Source organism: Dermacentor albipictus, chromosome 1, assembly GCF_038994185.2.
Source record: "Dermacentor albipictus isolate Rhodes 1998 colony chromosome 1, USDA_Dalb.pri_finalv2, whole genome shotgun sequence".
Taxonomy (NCBI): domain Eukaryota; kingdom Metazoa; phylum Arthropoda; class Arachnida; order Ixodida; family Ixodidae; genus Dermacentor; species Dermacentor albipictus.
In genome coordinates this window covers 516,350,276-516,375,150 of record NC_091821.1, presented here as the reverse complement: position 1 = coordinate 516,375,150, position 24,875 = coordinate 516,350,276, and the positions used below count along the sequence as shown (strand labels likewise).

Sequence of the window (24,875 nt, the reverse complement as noted above, 5' to 3'; positions counted from 1 at the left end):
AGTACTCGCGACAGCACGAAGTCTTTTAGGCAGAGCGCATTCGAGGTTCAGGCACACTTGCGCAGGTGTATCTCAATACACGTGCTGATAGAGCGTTACGAGCGCCTGCCAGCCGACGGTTCATCCTGGACGATGTGAAAGAAGCGGCTGCTTTGTCTTAGGGAACGAATCCTCCCGCGTATCCTATCCGTGCGCGTGAGTAGCGCGGGGAAGTGAAGGTTAGCGGATGTGCTGCAAGTGTCGGCAAGGCTCCACAGAACTTACGCCTGCGAACGCATCGAACGGCGGTTCCAAGGTCGCGTGTAGGCCAGTTATACGTGCGTACTTTTCTGCACCGTGCGCCGGCTATCGCAAAACTTTGGTTCCGTGGTGCTTCACTTACAGTGGTAAGATTAAGGCACCTCAGGCCGCAGTCAATGAATCTAAACGCTGAGTCAGAAATGACAATCTGCCTCCTCGCCGGCGCGCTGTCGAAGGGATGCGCGGCCACCCGACGTTTGTTCAATAAAGCACGACGATTGCTCAATCGAGAATGCGTTTGTGCTCGTAAACTCCAAACGGATCGCAAATGGGTTGGTGTGTCGTACCTGTCTCCAGAGCGTTCTTGCAGTGCAGTGAGAATGCGTACATTTTTTAGGTATTGCAAAACGAAAGAATGTGGGGCGCCAAGTGTGAGTTACACATTAGTGGCATGCGAAAGAACAAAAATAAACATGCAGGTTGGAAAAGTGGTAACGCTAAAATGCCGGGCACTCCATATCCCTGTGTTGGCTGCGGCAGCAGATGCTTTCGTCACCCGATTGCTTCGCAATGCAAATTGCTCATCTTCAACGGTGACTGTCGTTGCAAACACGGGGGACACACTGTCCAATCTGCTTGCGCTGCTGATTGTTGCTTGTTACCAGACTACTATGTGCGACAAAGGCAAGCACTATGCCTGCAGTCGGACAGTGGAAGTGCCGCAAGCCACCCGTGTGGGTGTATGCTCACTATTGTCATGTGGATCGTAGCCAATGTATAGATTGAGCATTATGTTAGAGTGTGCTGAAGTGATTTGATTGCAGAGCCTTGTTTCAATGTTGTCCCACTTGGTCATGGGTGCCATGTTACATTTCTCGGATGTGGCGGCCTGGTAAGTTGTATTAGCCAACGGCCTCTCGAGGTAAGCACCTGCTCCTGCAGTGCGCACAGCGACACAAAGTCCCTGTTTTCGTGTACTGCGATTGGTGATTCCTCTTTGTCCTTTTCCTGCTGCAGCTTTGGGTAAAGTGTGCTTGTGGCCTTCTGTGGCTGCGATTTGGCGTGAACGGAGATTATCATACATGATTACATGGTTTGAAGTGTATGATATCCACATGGGTGGAAAGGCCTGCAAAATGGTGATTCCCACAAAACGGACCATGTCCATATTGAGAGCAGGTGGGGCACCAAGTGTGAGCGACACATTAGCGGCCACCGAAAGCACAAAAAGAAACGTGCAGGCAGGAAAGGAGGTAACGCTAGAATTCCAGGTAATTGATGTCGCTGTGTTGGCAGTGGCAGCAGGTGCCTGCGTCACTCGATTGATTCGCAGTGCAAGTTACGGCGACTATCAATGCAAACAGTTGGGGCACTGTCCAATCTACTTGCGCTGCTGGTTGTCACTCGTTACTAGACCGCCATGTGCAACGTAGGCAAGCACTGTGCCTGAAGTTGGATAGCTGAATGTGCTGTAAGCGACCTGTAGTGCGTGAATGCCCACTGCATGTGGATCTTAGCCAATGCACAGTATATTGCCTGAACCTTATGCGGTGGTTGAATGCAGAGTCTAATTTGATAATGGTCGCTGTGTTATGTTTCCTCGATGTGGCGACCTGGTCAGCTGCATGGGCACTAGTCTCCCGAGGTAACCGTCTGTTACTGCAGTCCACACAGCGACAAAGACTCCCAATTTTCATGCACCGTAATTGGTGCTCTCCCCATTCGGCCTTTCCTGCTGCAGCCGCGGGTTGATTAAGCTTTTGGGTCTTCATCGGCCGTGATGTGGCCTATATTGAGAATGTGGGGCACCAAGTATGAGTTTCACATTAGCGGCCCCCGAAAGAACAAATATAAACGTGCAGGTTGGAAATGCGGTAACGCTAAAATGCCTACTAGTCCACGTCGCTGTGTTGGTTACGGCAGCGAGATGCCTCGCGTCACCCGATTGCTTCGCAATGCAAGTTGCGGTGACTGTCGATGCAAACAGGTCGTGCACTGCCCAATTTGCTTGCGCTACTAATTGTCGCTCACTACCATATCGCCATGTGCGACGATGAAAGTAAGGAGTTTACGAGCTCGCGTTAACGGCTTCAGCGTATCTCGAAATGCAAATTTTATTTCTGCTGTTGTACGAGAAGGTGCACTGCCTTTCTTCTGCCAACAAAGTCGCACGTCCTGTTCACTCACTTGTGGCTTCTTTGTATGGGCGTCAGTAGAGGCTGTTTAGTCTCCTGGCAATTAAAATGCGGCAGCTGAGGCATGCCGCAAAGCCAGCAAGGCAAGCACGGAGCGTACCCAGCGTATGCCACTGGAATAAAGCGGCAATATTGGATATTGCACTAAAGAAAACGCATTTCCGCTTCCTATTTAAGCAGGGCCATCTGTCGGGCCTCGCGCACCCGCCGTGGTTGCTCAGTGGCTATGGTGTTGGGCTGCTGAGCACGAGGTCGCGGGATCGAATCCCGGCCACGGCGGCCGCATTTCGATGGGGGCGAAATGCGAAAACACCCGTGTGCTTAGATTTAGGTGCACGTTAAAAAACCCCAGGTGGTCGAAATTTCCGGAGTCCTCCACTACGGTGTGCCTCATAATCAGAAAGTGGTTTTGGCACGTAAAACCCCATAATTTAATTAATCTGTCGGGCCTCGCGCAAGATTCCATGCGCTGCAGCTTCTTATTTTCGAACCACTGTGGAAGGGTACAGTTTCCCTTCTCTAAAGTTGGTTCTTTTTTCTATGGTACGGCCGTGGCAGGCGCTGCACTTGCCCGTGGAATAGGGCACCAGCCGTTTCTCTTAAACTCTTACAGACCGTTTCTTTCCGCTCTACAAGGTTTACACCGACGTATATCACGACGACGCCTGCCCATCCAGCGGGCAGACTCCACTCTAGTACACATGCTCCGGGAGTGCGGGACGAGATACCCCAAGTTAAGCAAGGAGGAGTGGGACAAGCGTTTGCGTAGCCCCGCTCTAGACAAGCGAATTCTGGCTTTCCGGCGTGCCTATGGTCGGGCCGCGCTGAGCTAGACTTGCCCGCCCCGATGCGGGACTAGCCGCGTGCGCGACGAGTTGGCGACCTCGGCGCGGAACTCCAACAAAGTTTTTTCACTCAATTGTGAGCCTTGTCATTCTCGCTGCCGCACGCAGGGAACGCCTTTCGAACATTATTGCCATCGCAATATGGCGCGATGTCAATGTCACGTCTCGTTTATGGCTGCTACTCTCGTCACCATCCCAGCAGGGCAATGCGGATTTTCACATTTCCGTCTGTAAAACGCGATTGACAGAGCCGCCAAGCCTGGATTAGGGCTGCACTTTGTGACAGGTATGTACTGGCATATGCAGTTTACCTCTATGTTCTTGTCATTACGGAATCATACGAATAATCTCGATGAAGACGCAAATGTACGCTTGAGCTGGCGAAACAAACGATCACTGAGCTCGCGCTGCCTGGCTGAGTGAAACGCGAAGTGTTTTTTTTTTCTTTTCTATCGTGTCTGTGAGACCGCCGCTAGAACGCCGTCATTTCGCAACTTCACACCGTGCACACTTGCAGCTTTAGAAACGCTCAGCGAATGCTCGTGACGGGTCGGCGCAGTTATCTGAGCCAAGCTCACGTGCCCTGCCGGGCTGACATTGGAAACGTCGCGTGCACGCACTGTGGAAGTAGCTGATGGTGCTTGTTAGCAATCGTTGCTAGTAGTCGTTTCATCATTCTTGTAGGCATAAAGGAACCTTTGCTCACAGAAGGCTTTTATGTTCGTTTAGCGAATCGGGATGTAGTACGGTATGTACTAAGGCTCATTTTCCTGTGCGGCATCTTCTGCAACTGAGTCGCGCGTCTTGCTGTGTAACTAACCCATTTCAGAGCGCCTTCGCTGTCACCCACACATCTGGACTTCTTACTGACACGTGTACTTGTTTATCTTTTTTCGGGTTACCGCTTTTCACCGTTAAACAAGTGTTATCGCTCAGCGCAGGACGCGCCTGCATCTATCGGAAGTTTGTCAAATGTTATCGATTGTTCTATCCGCTGTCTGTGGTCACCGTACCTTGGGTAATCTGATTGAATGTATGCGCGACGTGGATGGTGTAGAACTTTCTGGAAGACACACGGGCACTAGCGATTACTCTCAAACGTTCGATGGCTCATGTATAAAAGCTGACGCGCTTGACCCGCTTATCCGATGTCGACGATTGCCGACTGTGTTCGCCGCTATCGGCGTGCTTTCAGTGTAGCCTGTTTTGTGGGAACAGGTTCAGTCAATAAAAGTTAGTTTCGTCGTTCACAGAATTGCTACTGTGTTCTTTGCCGTCCCTACTAAGTGACAATAGACAGTTTAATACCGCGCCATCACGATACGTACGCAGCATGCAAGTGCTTTGCCGAACGTAGGAGCGGGTGTCGCGCTAGGGCTTTAAATACTGCGAAATGCTTACGTACGTAAGTGGGCGCGCGTTTGACGCCGGACGTGTCGGAGCGCACTGGCCGCGTCTGCCAGTACGTCGAACGGTCGGTCGAACTAGACGCTGCAGTAACGTGATGTAACGTGTGAGCGGGTTTCCGCTTCGTTGGACTGTAATTTGGCCCTTAAGAGACTACTTTTAATACGGATGAAATGCGCGAATCATATCGAAAAAGAAAGAAAACCGAGTACTTGCTCTCTGAGGCTGGCCCGGTCATTTGCGACGAACCGCGCCAAAAGCAGCTCGAGACTTTCGCGCAAACAGCACACACTGGGCACTGTCTCAAAAACGAAGTTCCTGTTTTTGCTATGCATTCCCACCGTGCAAGATCTGGGAATGGCTTTTGTACGTTCACTTCACGCAGCAAAGCCAAATCATAGGGCGTTGAAAAATACAGCCTTCCGCTGGTCGCCTTTGACGCTGCCATTATGAGAAACTCTTTTGACTCGCGCTCTCCCGAACAAACGAGAACCACGAGAGCACCACGCAAGGCTCCCTAAGTACTCACGCAAGAATCGGATGCCTGCGTACGCATCGCGTACCGTTCGTGCCGCGTTATCCCCATGCGCACTTTGCAGAACGAAGCGATCTTACGTACGCAACGCCGTTGCGTACGCAGTGTACGCAGTACTAAAACTGTAATACCGACGCTGTTTGTGCACACGCACTAGTTCAAAAAATAGACGTGGTCGACCGCTATGTTCGTACCGCGGCGCGTTCTAAGAGGCAAATAGGCGCCCCACAAACAGGGGCATGACCAATTTTGGTCATTCTGACCATGTTATTTGGCATTTTTGTAAATGTACAAACAATTTCTGTGGGTAAATAACCTTTGCAACTCGGCCTTCTGTTGGCCTTCTCACTGCCTGCGTATGTACGTACGCCTAGAACAGCACACCATAAAGCAATACATGGAGTGGTGAAACGTGATATTCGCCTTAAAGACTACACCTCATGCCCTATTCGAGCAACGCGTTTTTTGCACGTATCCGTACTGTTTTATTACTTATTCACTTGACGTCACAGGGGCAGCGGTTTCAGGCCAAGGAGGAGCCAGTAAAGCGTTGCCGAAGCTCTTCTTCCAGCCGTACCTCACGCTGAAGAAACCTCCGAGTACAAAGCATTCCCCAGTGGGCTCAATGGCTAGCTGACGATGACAAAATGTGACGGCGCGCACACGTTCTTTCGGTCTCAGCTCACCCGCTGTTTGTTTGGCCGCGAGTCTGCCGCGCAGCGGCGTCTGCCAAATTGTTTTTCGTGGCCACCGCACGATGGCGCTACAATCCATCGCAAAAGGCGGATTGCGCACGTGACGCAGTAGTCATCTGGCTGACTAAACGTGTGGCCTAGTTTGTGCGTTGTAGGGCACGTGGCAGCGCAGCCAATGGGGAAGAAGGTGGCGTCATGTGATGAGTGTGCAAAAATTGTGCAAAATAAAAAAAAATGGAGGACGCTTAAGCTTCGCCTTCAAGAGTGGAACGCGACAGCGTTCCCATCGAGCCGCCAAGTGGTGTAAGACAATGCCCTACGGCGCAGGGATCACTTACGAGGCGCCGCCCCGCATGGGACTTTGCGGCCACCTATCACACGGAGAGCGTCGAGCAACGCAGCGTTCGGCGCGGCAATGAAACGTGCGCCTGAGCAAACGGAACGAACCAAAGAACTCGGTGTCTCCGAGGGGGAAACGATCTACGCCAGCCAAACGTCGTGATCGGCACGGGCAGAGAGATAGATAGATTGTAATCTAAAGAAAGGAACGGCGCTTGATTCTGCTACCCGCGTGGGAGCACGGCGAAGCGTCGTCAGGGGAGAGGGAGTCGGGGCCGGTCCGCGCACAGCCCCAATGCGCGCATGGCGTGCCACCTGTCGGGGCAGCGCCGTACATTGAGGAGGGGGTCTTCTGTGTTTGCCGCAAGATGGCTCTGCTTGTGCGGTAAGCGCAGAAGAAATGTAGCGCAAACGTACTTCGCTACTCGTGGAAATGCGACTTCTGTAAGTTACATGCTCATAATTACCGATATACATCGCAGTATAACTTTCTACGGCATGTGTTTAAGGCAACACCGCGTTCACTAGAAGCGCGTTTGTACCGCTTTCAAGCAGCGAACTCGTGGCTGAGTGGTAGCGTCTGCGTCTCACACTCCGGAGACCCTGGTTCGATTCCCACCCAGCCCATCTTGGAAGTTGCTTTCTATTTATCAAGTGCTTGCCGTGATTTATCGCTCACGGCCAACACCGCGGACGCCGACACCGACACCGACGACACCAGCTTTTCTGCGACACGAGCTCCTTAACGCTAGCGCGTTAAAAAACATTACTGTCCAATTGAACGCCGCTGAGCGACCCTATGAATTATAAACTCTTCCCGGGCAAACGAGCGCTTTAGGAAGCTTCGCACGGTTTCATTTGGCCTTGTGGGGCTCCTTCTTTGCCCTGGGGGCCGCTGCGAAAATGGTGCTAAAAAGCGCCCTCTGTCCTGAACTGGGTAGTACCAAGCTCGGTCGTCTGCTTCGGAAAGCACGTTTACAATATGGACCCGCCCCTTTCGGTTGTGTTGTACCATGGCTTGCAGCGAATATAGGGAGGCGAAGATTTTTGCAGGGATGGCACGCTGCGTAAAGGCAAGAAATTATGCAACGCCGAATACGTGTAGGCCGTTCAAGAAATAAGCGGCGAAACTTTAGCGCGGTGTCATTCGCAAGTGGAGCGAGTCGCGTACGAAGTTGAACTTCGGGTAAGGTTTGCACGCTGCTAGATTCAGGCGGACAAATGCGAGGAAATGCTTGCTATAAATGAATTCACAGCAGCGTTTGATTCAGTCGAAACCTCAGCAGTCATGGAGGCATTACGGAATCAGGGTGTAGATGAGCCATATGTAAAAATACTGGAAGATATCTATAGCGGCTCCACAGCCACCGTAGTCCTCCATAAAGCAAGCAACAAAATACCAATAAAGAAAGGCGTCAGGGGAGATACGATATCTCCAATGCTATTCACGGCGTGTTTACAGGAGGTATTCAGAGACCTGGATTGGAAGAATTGGGGATAAAAGTTAATGGAGGATACCTTAGTAACTTGCGATTCGCTGATGATATTGCCTTGCTTAGTAACTCAGGGGATCAATTGCAATGCATGCTCACTCACCTGGAGAGGCAAAGCAGAAGAGTGGGTCTAAAAATTAATCTGCAGAAAACTAAAGTAATGCTTAACAGTCTCGGGAGAGAACAGCAATTTACAATAGGCAGTGAGGCACTGGAAGTCGTAAGGGAATACATCTACTTAGGCCAGGTAGTGACGGCGGATCCGGATCATGAGACGGAAATAATCAGAAGAATAAGAATGGGCTGGGGTGCGTTTGGCAGGCATTCCCAAATCATGAACAGCAGGTTGCCATTATCCATCAAGAGAAAAGTATATAATAGCTGTGTCTTACCAGTACTCACCTACGGGGCAGAAACCTGGAGGCTTACGAAAAGGGTTCTACTCAAATTGAGGACGACACAACGAGCTATGGAAAGAAGAATGATAGGTGTGACGTTAAGGGATAAGAAAAGAGCAGATTGGGTGAGGGAACAAACGCGAGTTAATGACATCTTATTTGAAATCAAGAAAATGAAATGGGCATGGGCAGGACATGTAATGAGGAGGGAAGATAACCGATGGTCATTAAGGGTTACGGACTGGATCCCAAGGGAAGGGAAGCGTAGCAGGGGGCGGCAGAAAATTAGGTGGGCGGATGACATTAAGAAGTTTGCAGGCACGGCATGGCCACAATTAGTACATGACCGGGGTTGTTGGAGAAGCATGGGAGAGGCCTTTGCCCTGCAGTGGGCTCAACCAGGCTGGTGATGATGATGATGACAGCAGCGATAAGCCCGCATCATGTGAGCGGAACTGCTCGAGCGCCGTGCTGTGCGTCGTGCTCGAGGGCACGACGGTACGAACCGCGACGGCAGCGGTCTTTCGACATCCAGCGAAGCGGCGGGGCTCGATCCTGCTATCCTTGTTGACTGCATGCCGCCAGACAAGTAGTTATGCCTGCGCTGTAGCAGCGGCCATCTGTCCCTTGAGCAACTGATAAATAACTGATGCAATGCATATGAGCTCGCAGTAACGTAGGTGCGAATCGCGCTGCAGCGCCAGCTCGTGCGCTACTCGCTTGATGTAGTTTTTAATGACAGCGCTCGAACATAGTTGTGCTGTAATCAATACTACCTTGCTGCGCTGCCTCAACGTGCCGGCTTGAGGTCAAGGAAGAGCCTATTAAACTATCTAACCTGTGCTGCTCGCATATTACCTGTGCTGCTCGCAGTAACGCAGATAATCAAGCAAGCTTCAGGACAGGGGAAGTAGTCACCATGATGCGAAGTTTCCCTTACAGAGCGCGACGAACTGCATTTATCCAGCGCGACCAACGCTCCGGTTCGGGAGGCCTTGAAGGAAAAGGGTAGAATCTGATGTTGGGATTCAGGCCTTCTTGTTCATGGCAGCCCACGACGCAGCAGTAACGACGGTGGCGCTTTTTCGAGGCTGAGCTAGGTATCTCCGGATCGGCGTCGCCGATTCCTTCTGCGTCCAGCATTACGTCCCACGGCACACAGAGAGTCCGTTTTCGTTAAACTATAGGCCGCGGCCAGCTCACAGCAGGGTCGGCGGGGTCAATGAGAAGTGACGAGCCTTTTCGCACTCGCAACAAGGCAGAAAAAGTGCGAATCGAGGCGAAGCCCGGGTAGGAAACGTGCTTCGCCACAGCCATGCGCTCAATACTACTCAAGCTGGTACTACCCGGATAACGTTTCTCGCGGCCACCAGGCGCCGCTACTTTACCTCAAACTTCAGAGCAAGACGCCTATAGAGCCGTAGTTAAAAAAACGCAGGCGAGAGCTTGTGCACACAAGAAAGCGCAGGAACAAAAAAGGAACACTTCACCAAAAGGCCTAGAATGCTTTTTGCATTCCCACACGTATGTCGTGTTAAATGGAACTGTATAATTTTTTATGCCTCGGATGCATGTTTTGAGCTTGCTCTTTATTTAAACATATGCTGCTCTGTGTGTTGCATGCGTGATTTCAACGAATGTATGCACTGTTCGCTTCACTCTGCTGAGCACTTCTAGCCACCGATTACGGCGATATGAGCCATTGCACCTTGCTTACGACGGTACAAGCCATTGCTGCTGTTGATAGTTTATATCGAAGCTGTCTATGCACACCCTGTGCCGTGTTTGTCGGACCTCGCTAAGAAGATCATCGTCGATCGTCGTCGTCTTCTAAAGTTGCTCCGTTGCCGCTCGTCGTTCCAGCGTAGTATTAGACTTCTGTCATCGTAATGGGAAGGCCGCGTTAGCGGGGGTATGAGCCATTGCTTAAGGGGGTATGAGCTGTTCCAGCTGAACAGATTTAATTTTAAAGACATTTATTTTGAAGAATCGCTAGCGGCAATGCCTCGCGGATGCTGCTAACCCCGCCACCGAGCAAACTTGAGACATCGAACGCAAGCTACAGTACGCCCTATATAGGGTCTTTGGATTAGTTGTTTCGCACATTCCATCCCAGCTACAGCAATGGGAAGACCAAAAGTAGTGCGCACTCCTGAGGAAGAAGCTGCCTACGGCGAAAGAAGCGCGGCAAAACACAGAGAGAAACTCCACGCGCAAAAAAAAAGGAAACACTGGGAGAACTGCAAAAAAAAGCACTCCTAAAGCATGCTTACCACGGGAAGCACGCAAAAGCGAACATTAGGTGAAAGAAAAGCGGAACAAAAGGTTTATAATATTGTCACAGACAAAGCCACAAAAGACTTCGGTCGACGCTAGAGATCTTTTATATATGTCGCTGTCCTGGCACCTTCGTCGTTCTTTTCTTCTCGGAGCCACCCAACATGCCTAGCATGTGGCACCGAATTGCACCGAGTGGCTGTCAGCTGTGCCGAGGTTGTCGCATTACCCCCCTCCCTAGAAGCATCGTTTCGATGCGGAACATTGATGCACTAGAGACCGCCACGGTGATAGTGTGAAGGCAGACGTAGATGGTGGGAGAGGTGTGGAGCTTTGCGTTCAGCGGGAGTGGTATACCTTCAATCTAGAGACGTGGACGACAACCGACAGGCGTGGGCGTCGGGGACGGCGAGTGGTGCCTTCTCCTTCAGAAATCACTTCGTATGTCACGTCGCCGAGTCGTTGAACGATCCTATAAGGTCCAAAGTAGCGGCGCAAACGTTTCTCCGACCGACCACGCTGGCGGATCGGTGTCCACAGCGATACTTCGTCACCGGGTTCACAAGCGATGTCGCGGTGACGAAGATTGTACCGGTCGGCGTCGTTGTGTTGTTGGTGGCAGATACGCATTCGTACGAGCTGGCGCGCCTCTTCGGCGCATCGAGCGAATTCCGCAGCATCAGTGACGTTAGAACAATAAGTGGGTAGAAGCATTGCGTCCAACGTTGTGACTGCTTCCCGGCCATGTACCAAGCGAAAAAGGGTGAAGCCGGTAGTTTCTTGAACGGCTGTATTATATGTAAACGTAACATATGGGAGAACGTCGTGCCAGTTTTTGTGGTCGACGTCAACATACATGGAAATCATATTAGCGATCGTTTTGTTTAGCCCTTCTGAGAGCCTATTCATCTGGGGATGGTAAGCAGTGGCTTTGCGGTGAACTGTACCACTGAGAAGCATGATATCTTCTGTGAGCTGCGCTGTAAATGCTGTGCCCCGGTCAGTTATAACCACTGTTGGAGCACCGTGGCGGAGTACGATGCCATGTACAAAGAAGGTCGCAATATCACTCGCAGTGCCTTGTGGGAGTGCTCGGGTTTCAATGTAACGTGCAAGGTAGTCTATGGCAACAGCAATCCAACGGTTACTAGCCCTCGCCGTGGGGAATGGTCCAAGTAAATCTATGCCAACCTGCTGAAAAGGGATCCGCGGAGGATCCACGCGATGGAGTAGTCCAGCCGGACGTACGGGTGGTGTCTTGCGTCTCTGACAGTCGCGGCATGTCTTCACGTATTGCTTTACGTCACGGCGAAGGTTACGCCAGAAGTGCTTTTGGCGTATGCGTGAAAACGTCCGTGCGAATCCCAAGTGGGCCGAAGATGGCTCGTCGTGAGTGGCCCGCAGGATACCGTCACGTAGTGAAGACGGCACTACACGAAGGCAGGCGGTTGCGGTCGAGTGAAAACCCAGTTTGTAGAGAACGCCATCGCGGAGAAAAAACGAGGATAATTTGCGGCTGAACATACAAGGCGGCTCTTGCAGACGGTTCTGAAGGTAGTCGATGAGAGGCCGGAGTTCTGAATCATCGCGCTGTTGCTTGCTGATGTCTGATACTGTGATAATGGACAGAAATGCGTCCTCTTCATCAAAGTCGTATCGCGATGGTTGCAGTGGAGCACGTGACAGGCAGTCGGCGTCGGTGTGTTTACGCCTGGACTTGAACGCTATCGTCATATCATATTCTTGCAAGCGAAGACTCCAGCGTGCAAGACGGCCAGATGGGTCTTCAAGATTGGCAAGCCAGCACAATGAATAGTGATCTATCAAAACTCTAAATGATCGGCCGTACAAATATGGTCTGAACTTAGCAATTGCCCACACAACGGCCAAGCATTCCTTTTCCGTAGTGGAATAGTTGCTTTCAGCTGGAGACAAAGTACGGCTTGCGTACGCAATGACGCGCTCGGCTCCATCTTGCCACTGTACGAGGACGGCACCAAGGCCAACTTTGGTGGCATCCGTGTGCAACTCGGTGTCACTGTCTTCGTCAAAGTGTCCCAGAACAGGAGGAGTGTGCAGACGTTTCTGGAGTTCACAGAAGGCCTCTTGTTGATCCTGCTCCCAGACAAACGGAACATTATCCTTAGTCAACCGTTGCAATGGTTCGGCTATCCGTGAAAAGTTAGCCACGAAGCGTCGATAATATGCGCAAAGCCCTAGAAAACGGCAGAGTTCGTGTTTTCTGTACGAAGCAACAGCAATGGATTTGTCGGGATCTGGTCGAATGCCCTCGTAGCTGACAACATGGCCTAAAAATTTGAGTTCGTCATACCCGAAATGGCATTTTTCAGGCTTTCAAGACAGGCCAGCAGTACGAATTGCGTCAAAAACTGCTTGTAAGCGCTGGAGGTGCTGCTCAAAAGTTTCTGAAAAGACAACGATATCAACTAAATAGACAAGGCATGACTGCCACTTGAGACCTGATAGAACCGTGTCCATCATGCCCTGAAAAGTAGCAGGCGCAGAGCACAATCCGAAAGGAAGGACCTTCAATTCGTAGAGTCCGCCAGGCGTAATAAGTTTCTCACGGTCACGCTCATCCACCTCTATTTGCCAGTAGCCGCTGCGAAGGTCCATTGATGAGAAGTATCGAGCATTTCGAAGGCGGTCCAAACAGTCGTCGATGCGGGGAAGGGGATAAACGTCCTTCTTTGTAACGTTGATAAGCTTGCGATAGTCAACGCAAAAACGCAGTGTGCGGTCCTTATTTTTCACCAGATCCACAGGTGACGCCCATGCACTGGAGGAGGGCTGTATGATATCATCGGTAAGCATTTGTTTGACTTTATTTCGGATGGCGTCTTTCTCTTTACGAGAAACACGGTAGGCACGTTGGCGCACGGGTCTTTCATGGGGATTTGTAATAATTCTGTTTCGCAATAGGCGTTTGGTTGACCTGCGAAGTTGAAGCGAAACAGACCGCAAAAGCCTTCGAATGCTAGCCTGTTGTTCACCTGATAATTTAGAATTCACATCAATATTGCTGTTGGCTGGTACGTACCAGTTAGAATCTCCACCCTTTTGGCCTACAGTTAAACAAGCGGGAAAATCACTGACTGGCTCCAAATAGGCGATGGCAGTTCGTGGGGCGAAGTGCTGGTATTCACGACTAAAATTGGTCACAAAATCTGGGCAGTCCGTGACGACAGCTGCAAGATGGCGCGGGCTACGCAAACCTGTCGAGCCAACAAGACTGACAGATTGCCTTCAGCGATTCCGAGATAGGGAGGATCATCATCAGTTTCTACGGTGATCAACGCAGTACTCCGGGGTGGTAAAGTAGCACAGTCACTCGAAACGCGTAACACCGTGGACTGTGGGTGGTAGTTGTGCGAATGAGTTGCGTGTTCACTGGAAAATGTGACAAGCAACTCGCGATGGTTTATGATTGCGCCGTACTCCCAAAGAAAGTCCATGCCGAGTATGACCTGCCTAGAGCACTCTTCCAGTATAATAAATGAACCGACAAATGTGATCTCACGAATTTGTACCCTCGCAGTCCATTTGCCGATCGGCGTGAGAACATGACCGCCGGCTGTACGGCGCTTAGGTCCAGGCCACGGTGTCGTCACCTTGCGAAATGCCATAACCAGTTGTCCGCTCATGACAGAATAATCAGCGTCAGTATCGACAAGAGCGGTTACCGGATGGTTATCTACAGAAACGAGTATGTCGGCTGAAACAGGTTCACGGTTTTCGAAGGAAGGTGTCGAAGGCACGCAGTCATCATTGTCGTCATCGTTATCATCGTCGTCGTGTTGTCGCAGCGGAGGATCTTTCGAAGTGTGTTGAACAACGGCCCCACCTCCGTAGGTCGCTGTTCTCAGTTTCCCCGACTTGGGCTCGTGGGCCGGTTGCCCACGGAAGCGGAGAACGTAGTGTAGCGGCTAGGTGACGCCGATCGTCGAGGAGATGGTGATCGTGACTGGCGCCTCTGCGAAGACGGAGATGTGGTCGTTGGCAGAGACTGTTCAACCGATGGGAACTGCGTGTATGGCGGCGAAGATTGACTGGCAAGATATTGCTGGATTTCTCTCGGGCACTCTCTCTCACGTGGACGACGATTGCCGGGTGATTGCCCTGGAGTCCAATTCTTCGGTAGTAGCAGGCACGGTACAAGTGGCCCGCTTCGCCACAGTGGAAGCAGAGTGGCTGATAGTCAGGTGTGCGCCACACGTCTGACTTTCGCGTATTGATTCGGGGGCTCGTGGACCCGTACATATTTGTACGTGAACCTTGGCCCTGGAAGTGGCACAGCGGTTCTTCAGAAGAAGGCGGGTTACGGTGGTTCCCCGGGTGCGCGGGTAGCCTCGCTGCTTGCGCATGAGTCAGTACGGGGGCGGCTTCAGATCTGGTTTGCACGAATGGCTGTGCTGCCTGGCGAACTTCTTCGCGGACGATATCTTTGAGGGATGTTACGGTCGGTTGAAATCGCACTCCCTGTAGCCGGTCGAGCTCCTCACGCACGACACTACGCATAAGCTCTCGAAGCGCATCGGTGTCATAGCGTAACCAGAGAGAAGATGCTAATCCCAGGTTGATTTGGCGATCGTAGACCGAGGAGCGTTGTTGAAAGACTCGCTCCATTGCTGTCGCCTCACTGACGAACTCAGCTACTGTAGCTGGAGGCCTTCGCATCAGTCCAGCAAACAGCGGCTCTTTCACTGCACGCATCAGTAGGCGTACTTTCTTCGCTTCTGTCGTGCCAGGGTCAGCACGCTTGAAAAGCCGCGACATGTCTTCTGCGAACATGGCTACGCTTTCGTTCGCCCTTTGAACCATATTCTGAAGGGCTTGCTCTGCTCGCTTTTTTCTTGCTGGGCTGCTGTACGTATCGCGTATCTGCGTTTGAAATTCTTGCCAGCTGGTGATGGATGGCTCGTGCTTAGCGAACCATGTTCAGGCAGAGTCCTCTAAAGCGAAGTACACGTTCCTTAACTTGTGGAGAACCAGGTGTGGAGAACCAGCGACGCAGGAGGCTGTCCCGTACCGTACGTCCCCTGTGTCTGGCTTGCGGTTGTGGTGGACATCCTCGGCAGATCTTGCAGGCCATATTCCGGAGGCAGTGTTTGAAGCCGTCGGCTTTTGCGTACGTTGTCCGCTCCCTGTTCCTTTGGATCAGAGTACATAGACGTGTACCCAGCACCTCCACCAGTTTGTCGCAGACAAAGCCACAAAAGACAGGTCGACGCTAGAGATCTTTTATATATGTTGCTGTCCTGGCACCTTCGTCAGCCACCCAACATGCCTAGCATGTGTCACCGAATTGCACCGAGTGGCTGTCAGCTGTGTCGTGGTCGTGGCAATATAGACTGCTTGCGAAGTTTGACGTTGCATGGTGTAACACTCGGTGTAAATAACACAGCTTCGCTGTTCGACCATCTTCACGGACTGGAAGGGGCGGTGATTTTTTTGTAATTCTCGACTAGACGCCATGCTGTTTAGGTATGAGTCATTACAACAAGCCACTTAAAGCTATCACTTTAATTATCAGGCTCCTATCTACGCTGTGAAAGTGGCTGGCCGGCGAAGCTGTGGTATCAGTTGATCCTATAGACCAATGTGGCGCAGCCTTGAACTGGGTCCTGCCGAGCCTGAGCATGACATCGTTGTACATTTCGACATTGCTGTACCGTTCGCCCCTCGTCGTCTTCCCGCTGCTCTTCAGGTGTCGTGACTGTGCGTGGTTTGCGTTGGGCAGGAACCGCTGCGTCCTGCCTAGACTGAGTACGACGCTGTTATGCATATTGACGTTGCTACTTCCTTCGGCACTCATCGTGTGCACACTGCTCGTACGTTCTCGCTGCACGCTGCCTTCCCACAGCATTGTGAAAACACAAATCAGTTGCTAGACGGGTTCTGCTTCCACATACGAAAGTGTAGCTGCCAGGCACGTACCAAAGGCCCCCCCGTAGTTAAGACGCATACCCCCTCCCCGCCACCACTTCTCCCGCACATTCCTAAATCGCCGCGAAATCAATGTTGAGACTTGACAGTTGTTCGGCGGTCAACGTTTTCCTGCCTTTTTCACTCCTTTTGCACGGCGCTAGTTATCGGCGTCTTCTGGCATGTGAAGGCCAGTTTCCTCATCAATTTTTAGTGCCCGCGCGATTGACTCCAGGTGCATTCAGTTGTCGCCGCCTATTCAACAGTAACGCGCATCGTTGTTGCTTCGTTAGTTCAGCTTTCTTCGTTTAGACTGATCCAGGGACCAGGAAAGGGATTCAGTTCGTGGTCAGCTGGTCTGTATGCACGTGGAACGAGTTTCGGCCAGAGAAAATGCCAATTGCATTAACATTTTCTTTTTGTTTCATTATTGCCTCGAGTGACGGCTCAGCGCGACATTGACAGATCCTCAGAACCATACGCCCGTGCCGTGGTATAAGTTAGATAAAGTGGAAAATAAAATAATAAGAGGCAGCATCCATCATAAAACCTTGCAATAACGCTTAAGCTCATAGGCAATATGACTGTCACCCGTTAACTCGTCTGGTTTTCCCCTAATTGTACAGCTCTTTTCGTGCAAAATTGCCAACTGGAAAGAAGAGTCGCAAGGATTTGAGAAATTAAGCGATCTACTGAAGGAGAGAGCCAAGGCAACTGCCAGATGGGAAGGAAAAGCGAAAATTAACTAATTGAATTGTTGTTTATGAAAATATTTATGTATCAACGTCTTTTTATTTAGAAAGAAAATAGAGAAAACACCGCCGCAAGTGATGGACAATTCCCTGTGTTCTGAATGACGCTTCTACAGTTTATTAATGAGAAAGAGTAAAGTTGTCTACGGGTGTGGAGAGGGTCTGAAGAGGGAATAACGAGGACGGCAAAGGTTTGTTACAGCACTATTGTAGGGCTCCGTTAAGTGGATAAATGAAATAATACAAAACTACGTTGCGTGTCATTTGGAATTCCATTGCACTTCTTATCTTAAATACTAAGCACTGATATCTGGGGTATAAAACACCTGTAAAAAGCATAGCATTGGAGCCGCCTAACGTAGCCACGTCTCTGCTGTGCTTATGTAGGTGTTTTTCTAACCTTCCGCGGAGGGCGCAGTACATGTAGAATCGCAGTTTCCTCCGCCATACGCGGTTGGACGCGACTGGCGGCCACGTATCGTTACGTAACTTCCCAAATAGCAATACGAGTCGATGGTGACACTTATCTTGTTGGATCAGTAAACGAGGGACCCAAAAGGACTGTGTTTGTTCCGCAAATATATATTTCTGCATAATTCTCCCAGACCTAATTAAAAAAAAACGCTACTATTGCCGGATACAACTCAACTCTACAATGATGCCCCGCCCACACCCTCATAACCGCCAGCCGCTGTTCCTCCGCGAGGCTGCAAATAATTCGTACTTCAAACTTTTTCTGTTACCAAATAAGGCGGTAAATACAAAAATAACATTATAGGCGCGTAATTTTAGACCTTTTCCTTCGCTTATTATAGTGGTATGGTGAATGCCTAAATGTTTATTGAACTGAAATAACATGCCAGCTTCGCTGCAACTACTTGTGTTGCGAAGTTTCACTTCAGTTGGCAGTGAAGTTTCATGAGTAAAACGGGTTCAGCAGTGAAATGGACTGCACTGCAGACTTTTGAAGAGCGAAAGGCTCAGACTCCATGCATTTCGTCCATGACGGTCGCACACCTGATTGCTTCCGCCGATGAAAAGTCTCTTCAAGAAAAGCAGACGCTCCGGAGGTATCAAGTACGACGCCATTTTGAAAAGGCCGCATGACGACGATTTTGTTGGCTTCTGTGATTTGCTGGCGTAGTAACACAACTCCACGCACTTCGTGTGCCTTTGTTGCCAACTGGTGTGTTTTTTAAGTTCTATTCTACTAAAGTATTCTTTATTTTACGCTTTCGCTTCTTTACTAGTTCTTGGCAGTGTTCTTCCTGCGCTTCTTTCCTGCGCGAGTCCATTTGACTTGGTTCTTTGTTTGCCAAATGAAGGAGAGGTGTATCGCACAGGCGAACCTGTAAAATACACCTTATTTCATTTCCCTTTGTGGGTTTGCGCGCTTTTATGGCGAATGGTGGGCGTCATCCACATTTGTACTAGTTACGTTACTAGTTACTAGTTACGTAAAGTTACGTTGAGTTGCCCCCCCCCCCCCCAACCTGAAAAAAAATCCTGGAAAGGTGCCTGGTAGCTGCGTCACTCCCTGCTTCGTATGCTAGTTATTATAACGCTATAACGTAACGCTATAGCATAACGCTATAACGTAAAGCTGTTCCAAACTTTTCGATTCGAATTCCGCAATAAGCCCTCCGCGATTGATCAAAAGTTTCTTTGGACCACCCCCACTTCACCTGACTGTCACGCGACGTCACGAATACCGCGACAGCTCCCCATCTGATATGTCGTGTGCACACTTATTATGTATGACTTGACTGGAAAAAATAAAAATAATTATTTCTGATTCGACGCCTTTTCGCTGTTATCCCTGGGCTATTGGACAAGAGTTTTCGGGCAACACCTACTTCACATGCCTGTCACGCGACGTCACAAAACCGCAAAAAATCACCGCTTCAAAGTGACGTGTACGCGTTGAAGATGCATTCATATGCCGAACAAAACTGAATTTTCTTCTGAATATCCGCAGGCTGCCCCATTCCGAAAAGAATAAAAGAGGGCTGCCGCCAATCGCTCAGGCACTGGCGACTCGTACTTACCGCAGAGCATGGATTTGCGTGCAATAATATGTTTTGCGTGGCCGTGTAACCCTTTCGAGCATTTTCGGCAGGTTTACGACCTCGCTCTGCCAACTCTTCTTTGCTGAGGATCCGTTTTAGCGTCACATTTAAGCTTCCGTTACATTTCGCAGCGATTTTCGACCAGCCACAGCAAGATCCTAGCTCATAGGAGCCCCTAGCTCATATCATTAATTGTATGTTCGTTTCTGGAGTTTTCCCTTCCGATCTCAAGCTTGCGCGTGTATGCCCTGTGCATAAAGGCGGTGCTCTAAATGACATTTCGAATTACAGGCCAATCTCTGTTTTGCCCGTTCTATCGAAGGTGTTTGAAACTGCCATAAATTGCAGACTAAGGAACTTTCTTAGTAAGTATAACATAATAAACAATGCTCAGTACGGATTTCAGAAAGGCAAGTCCACTGAATTAGCCCTATTAAACGTAAAAGAAGAGATACTAAACAATTTTGAAAAAAGGCTGTATACAGTTGGATTGTTTCTTGATCTGAAAAAGGCTTTTGATAGTATAAAACGTGATATCCTAGAACAAAAATCATACGACTACGGAATACGCGGTGTTGCTCTTCAATTTATTAAAAACTACTTACTTGCCAGAAAACAATATGTTAAAGTCGGAAGCTTAGCGTCAGCAGTAATTGGACTTAAGCAAGGCGTCCCGCAAGGTTCGATCTTAGGACCCTTATTATTCATAGTTTATATTAATGATATATGTAATATCCCTTACTCAGAAAAACTAGTTCTGTATGCTGATGATACGAATGTCTTTTTTAGTGCTGATTCAATGAAAAGTCTCCAAGTTACTGTAACAAATTATTTAAGGCATTTGGAAGTGTGGCTAAATGAAAACAAACTTGCATTAAACGCACGTAAAACAAAATACGTTATTTTTAGGCCTACGAACAAACCATGTATTAATCTGAAATTTTCATTTCAAGGCACAACATTAGAGTGCGTTCGCAGGCAAAAATTTCTTGGTGTTTGGTTCGAGGAAAAAATGTCGTGGAATACCCATGTGTCCAGGCTTGCTTCTGAATTGGGCAAAACTGTAGGCTGTCTGTACAGGTTATCAAACCTAGTTCCATTATGGCTAAAGAAAGCTATATATTACGGCCATTTCTACTCTCGCTTGTCTTACTGCGCGCTAGTATGGGCAAAAACGACTGTACAAAACCTAAACAGACTCGAAGTATTGCAGAAGAAGGTTCTCAGAATATTTGAAAATTTTTATGGGCACCCTCGCGAACTGCGTACTCATCAGCTATTCATAAAGCACGATATTACTAGAGCAAGTGATCTTTATACATATAAACTACTACTTTACACAAAAAAAGAAGCTTTATGAGCATTCATGTGATAGCTCCCTCCGATACTCTCTCCGTAATCAACCCTTACCAGTTCCTTTTTCCCGTACAAGCTACGGAGAATGTCTTCTTCAATACCAGATACCAGCAATACTAAACAAATTCTTAACTTGTACCAAATTCGAACTACCAGAATATAAATTCAAGAAACATGTGCGAAATATGCTTTTAAACATGTAAGAATCATTCTAACAACATCTTCATTTTGCTATTTGGTATATATTTCATTTTGATGTATAAAATTATTTTTTGCCTTTGCACAAGTGCTTATAAGGATTTTGTGACATCTGCATTATATGCAATTATGTTGTGCACTAAAAGTGTTGCGTTGCGTGTATTATATTTCATGCCTATGTTTTTGTACAGCGTTTCAGATGATCATTTTTGCAATCTGTCTGCTGCTGTTTAATGGGTCCTTGGGCACTCTCAAGATGTGACATCTTTTCGCCCAAGAACCTCCGACTCGGTGTTGGAAATAAACTGCACTTCACTTCACTTCAAAGCGGACCAATCGCAGACGCCGGCACTACCACCTTCATGCGGTTATAGATTTTCAGTGCAGTGGCTCGACTCCATCGAATCCCTCTTCACTTAAGTGTTCTCCTTGCCTCTTGCCAGCCAATTAGATAACACAAGCCGCTCAGTGTATGTACTGTTATTAGTTATTTTTTCAAGCCAACAAAAGTGACCTCCTATGAAAGTGGCGAGCGTTTGGTTGGTATCCTTAAACAACTCGGCGGGTCACCGCCCGATGCTTGTGTAGGTGGTTACGCAAGTTTGACGTCAGGGGATTGGAATAAAAAAATATTGGAATAGTTTTACGTTATCGGGACGCTGGGGCGCATAACGTAAAGCTATTTCAAACTTTTCTTATACAATTCTGCAATAATCCCTCCACCATTGGCCAACAACTTTTTTAGCCACCCCCACTTCGCCTGTCTGTCACCCAACGTCACGAAAACCGCGGCAACTCCCCATCTAATATGATGTGAACACATTGATTATGCACGACTGCAAATACCAAAAGAAAAATAGTTATTTCTGATTCGAAGCCTTTTCGCCATTAGACCTCAGCTATTGGTCAAAAGGTTTCGGGCTGCACGCACTTCACCTGCCTGTCACACGACGTCACAAAACCGCAAAAACTTACTGCGTCAAAGTGACGTGTACGCGTTAAAAATGCAATAATAGGCCGAAGAAAACTGATTTTTTTTCTCTGAATATCCGCAGGCTGTCCCGTTCCGAAAGGAATAAAATATGGCTGCCGCCGATCGCTCAGGCACTGACTAATCGCTCCTGCCGGAGAGCATGGGTTTATTTGCGTACAATAATGCTTTTTGCGTGGCTGTGTAACGTTTTCGAGCACTTTGGGCGTGTTTACGACCTCGCTCAGTCAACTTTTCTTTCCTGATGATCCTTTTTAGCGGCATTCTTAACCTTCCGTTGCATGCCGCCGCGATTGTCAACCAGCCAACGCAGGCCAAGTAAGAAAAAGCGGACGAATCGCAGACACCGCACCTTCTTCATCCGGTTATCGATTTTCAGTGCACTGGCTCGGCCCCAATGAATCCCTCTCCACTTGAGCCGTGCTCCTCGCCTCTTATAGGCCAATTAGATAAGACAAGCCGCTCAGTGTAGGCAATGTTATTCGTTTTTAAAGCAAACAAAAGTCACCTCCTATAAAATAGGGAAGCATTTCATTGGTATCTTTAAGCAACTCGGCGGGTCACCGCCGGATGCTTGTGTAGGTGGTTATGCAAGTTTGACGTCAGGAGATTGGAATAAAAAAATATTGGAATAGTTTTACGTTATAATGCCCCTGGTAGCAGCACTGTTTCTGGAAGCTATTCATTGTCCGGGGGTGGTCACATTTTTATAGTGCTATAGATTAGCAACTTAGAATTTATAAATAAACGAATAAAGGCCCCACTGGTTGTTCGAGTGCCAGAATGGTTATTGGCTTGGCGTGGCAGTTGACAACGCAGCACGGGCAGAACACCACCTTGTGTCCTTCTAACCTCCAAGTGTGAGCCTTACTTTGTTATCGACGCCAAGGGCCATAGCCATCGGTCAGTCGTTTCTTAAGCGGTTCCTGCGCTTAAAAACAGGTACAACAGGTTTTGCCATGCGCCACAATTGCATATTTTCAACAGTTGCCAGCACCAAGAAGGAAGCAAAACAGTAAGTTGCGTTTTTTATTTCATTTTTATCACAAAGCTTCAAAACACGAGTGCGCACTTGAAGTAGCCGATTTTTCAGCTCTTTTGCGCATGCGCCGGAAGAGACTTCCCTACATCTGATGGACCAGCCACAGAGCTCGGCGTGACACGTGTCCCCGGCCCGACTAGAGTATCACCACATCTGGAGTCGCTTCTGCTTGCGTCGGCACCGTTCAAGCCCAGGCCCCGGGAGGCCGCTGTGCACAAACGCCGTCGCATACGACCAACGAGCAGCGTCGATCTTGACAATTAACGATCGCGCGTGATTAAGCGCCCTGAACGGGTTGAGCCTTCGCGAGGCTGTCATCCGGCGCTGACATAGTGCCGACAGCTTCGGCAATGCTTGGCGAAAGAAAGCGAACATTAGCAATAAAAACTGCTTGCATCAGCTATAGCCGCGAATATTGCATCTATACGGTGTGAAAATATCAAATTTACCATGCTTGCATTCCTCCATCTTTAGATAAGAAAGTAACGCATTTGAGCAGTCTGTGGTAGAATCCGTGCCGATGACTAAGGAGTCAAGCGCATCACGTATGATTGGAATAAACTTAGGAAAACTTTCTTTTTGCACTCAGCGAGTAATTAATTTCAGATAACCTGCATGCTGTATGGCTTTCAGTTCGACTATTTTATGCATAGAAGAACGTAAAGGCTAATAGGTGCTAGTTGCAATGCCAATATCAGTATTTAAAGCATAAATGGCCGCTGCTCGTCCGCGTTCCTAACACTTACAACACGACTCTCAGAAATGGAAACCACTGGCGCATGCCACTGGCAGTGCAAGAAATACATACTTAACAAAATTAAAAAGGTTGCTTGTGCTACTTGAGTTGCATCAAATGCATTTCGAGTGTCATACTTCACACACAATTTTTGAGTATTAAAGTAAGCACTCGCTCGTTTCTACGTTTACATTGGGCCATCTATCACATTCCACCGTTTGTTTTTTTTGCTTCTCGCATGACTAGTGTGCCATCAATTTGTTACCTGCAATGATGCTTGAAACGCTATTGTGGTGTAAAACGCTTTCTGGAGTGGAATGTGCCATGACGAGCGTTCCGCCTTTGTTTTAGTACACAGGTCGCCCAATTCCATCCACCCCCCCTGAAAAAAAAAAGCGAGAGAAAAATTTGAAAATTGCCTTAAGCGCTCAATCGCTTCCACTTTCTCTAAGGTTCCATTAGACGTTTTGGCGGTGGATAACTTTTACGAACCACCCATTAACGGTGTGTTCTATTGGCTGGAATGCTTGAACCTTCCACACTTCTAACAAATGCTTTCAGTTTCTACACGTCCTCACACACACTGGCGCCGAAGATACGAATGTCTCTGAACGTGCTTGCGTTCAGAATGTGGCACGCTCAGAAGCAAACAGCAATAGCTGAGGGCGTAACGCAAATCACAGCCCTTCCTTCGAGGGCATGACGACGAAGAACGTCCGGCTTCAAAGAGCGCCGTCCCGCACAGCGGCATTGAGCATGAGAAGTGTCGATGTTGCTCGAGTGTCGGTGACAGGCACGGAAGCCTGCCAGGTCGTCTGGTCACCACATGGCTGCCGACTGGAGGTCGATGTTCACGTCTTTCGATGTCGTCACTGTGAAGCTGGATCGTCTGCAAAACGAAATGCATTCACTCGAGAACACGGGCGAAGCTGAGGCATCTAAAGTTTGTGCGACAGTCTCGCCTACCGACACACACTCGCGAAACATCGTTTTAACACCCTTAAGGGTGTTACAGGGTCTTACAGAGATGTTTTTTTTTTACACTTTAGATTGCACTCTTTAGCCAAAATCCCATGAAAGTAATTTTGTGCGCGACGGCGACAAGTGACAACTCTGAGCGATGAAACGGGCCATCGCGGGAACCAATAACTAGTCGTGTCGCTCGATCGCTCAGTTCTGAAAATCTAGAATTCCTCGCGCGTCATCGAGAAGTGCTATGAGCGACTAGATAATAGAGCGAAGCAGGAACTGGATATCACTCAAGTACTAAGTATTGTCGCATGGAACGAGCAAACAACTAAATTTTGGTACGCGCAAGAATATGAACCTACTGCAAGACCTTCATAAACATTTTATGCAGC

At 48.9% G+C, this 24,875-nt stretch overlaps 1 protein-coding gene across 1 annotated transcript in view; it reads right to left on the bottom strand.

The window, feature by feature from the left end:
• Positions 1 to 22,740: 22,740 nt before the first annotated feature.
• The window catches only part of LOC135912446 (dual oxidase maturation factor 2-like), a 513,017-nt gene continuing 510,882 nt past the window's right edge, over positions 22,741 to 24,875 (bottom strand). Inside the window, exon 9 of the mRNA XM_065444889.2 lies at positions 22,741 to 24,403. Within this exon, the coding sequence (XP_065300961.1) occupies positions 24,334 to 24,403 (70 nt within the window). The 3' untranslated portion in view covers positions 22,741 to 24,333. The remainder of the gene's footprint in view (positions 24,404 to 24,875) is intronic.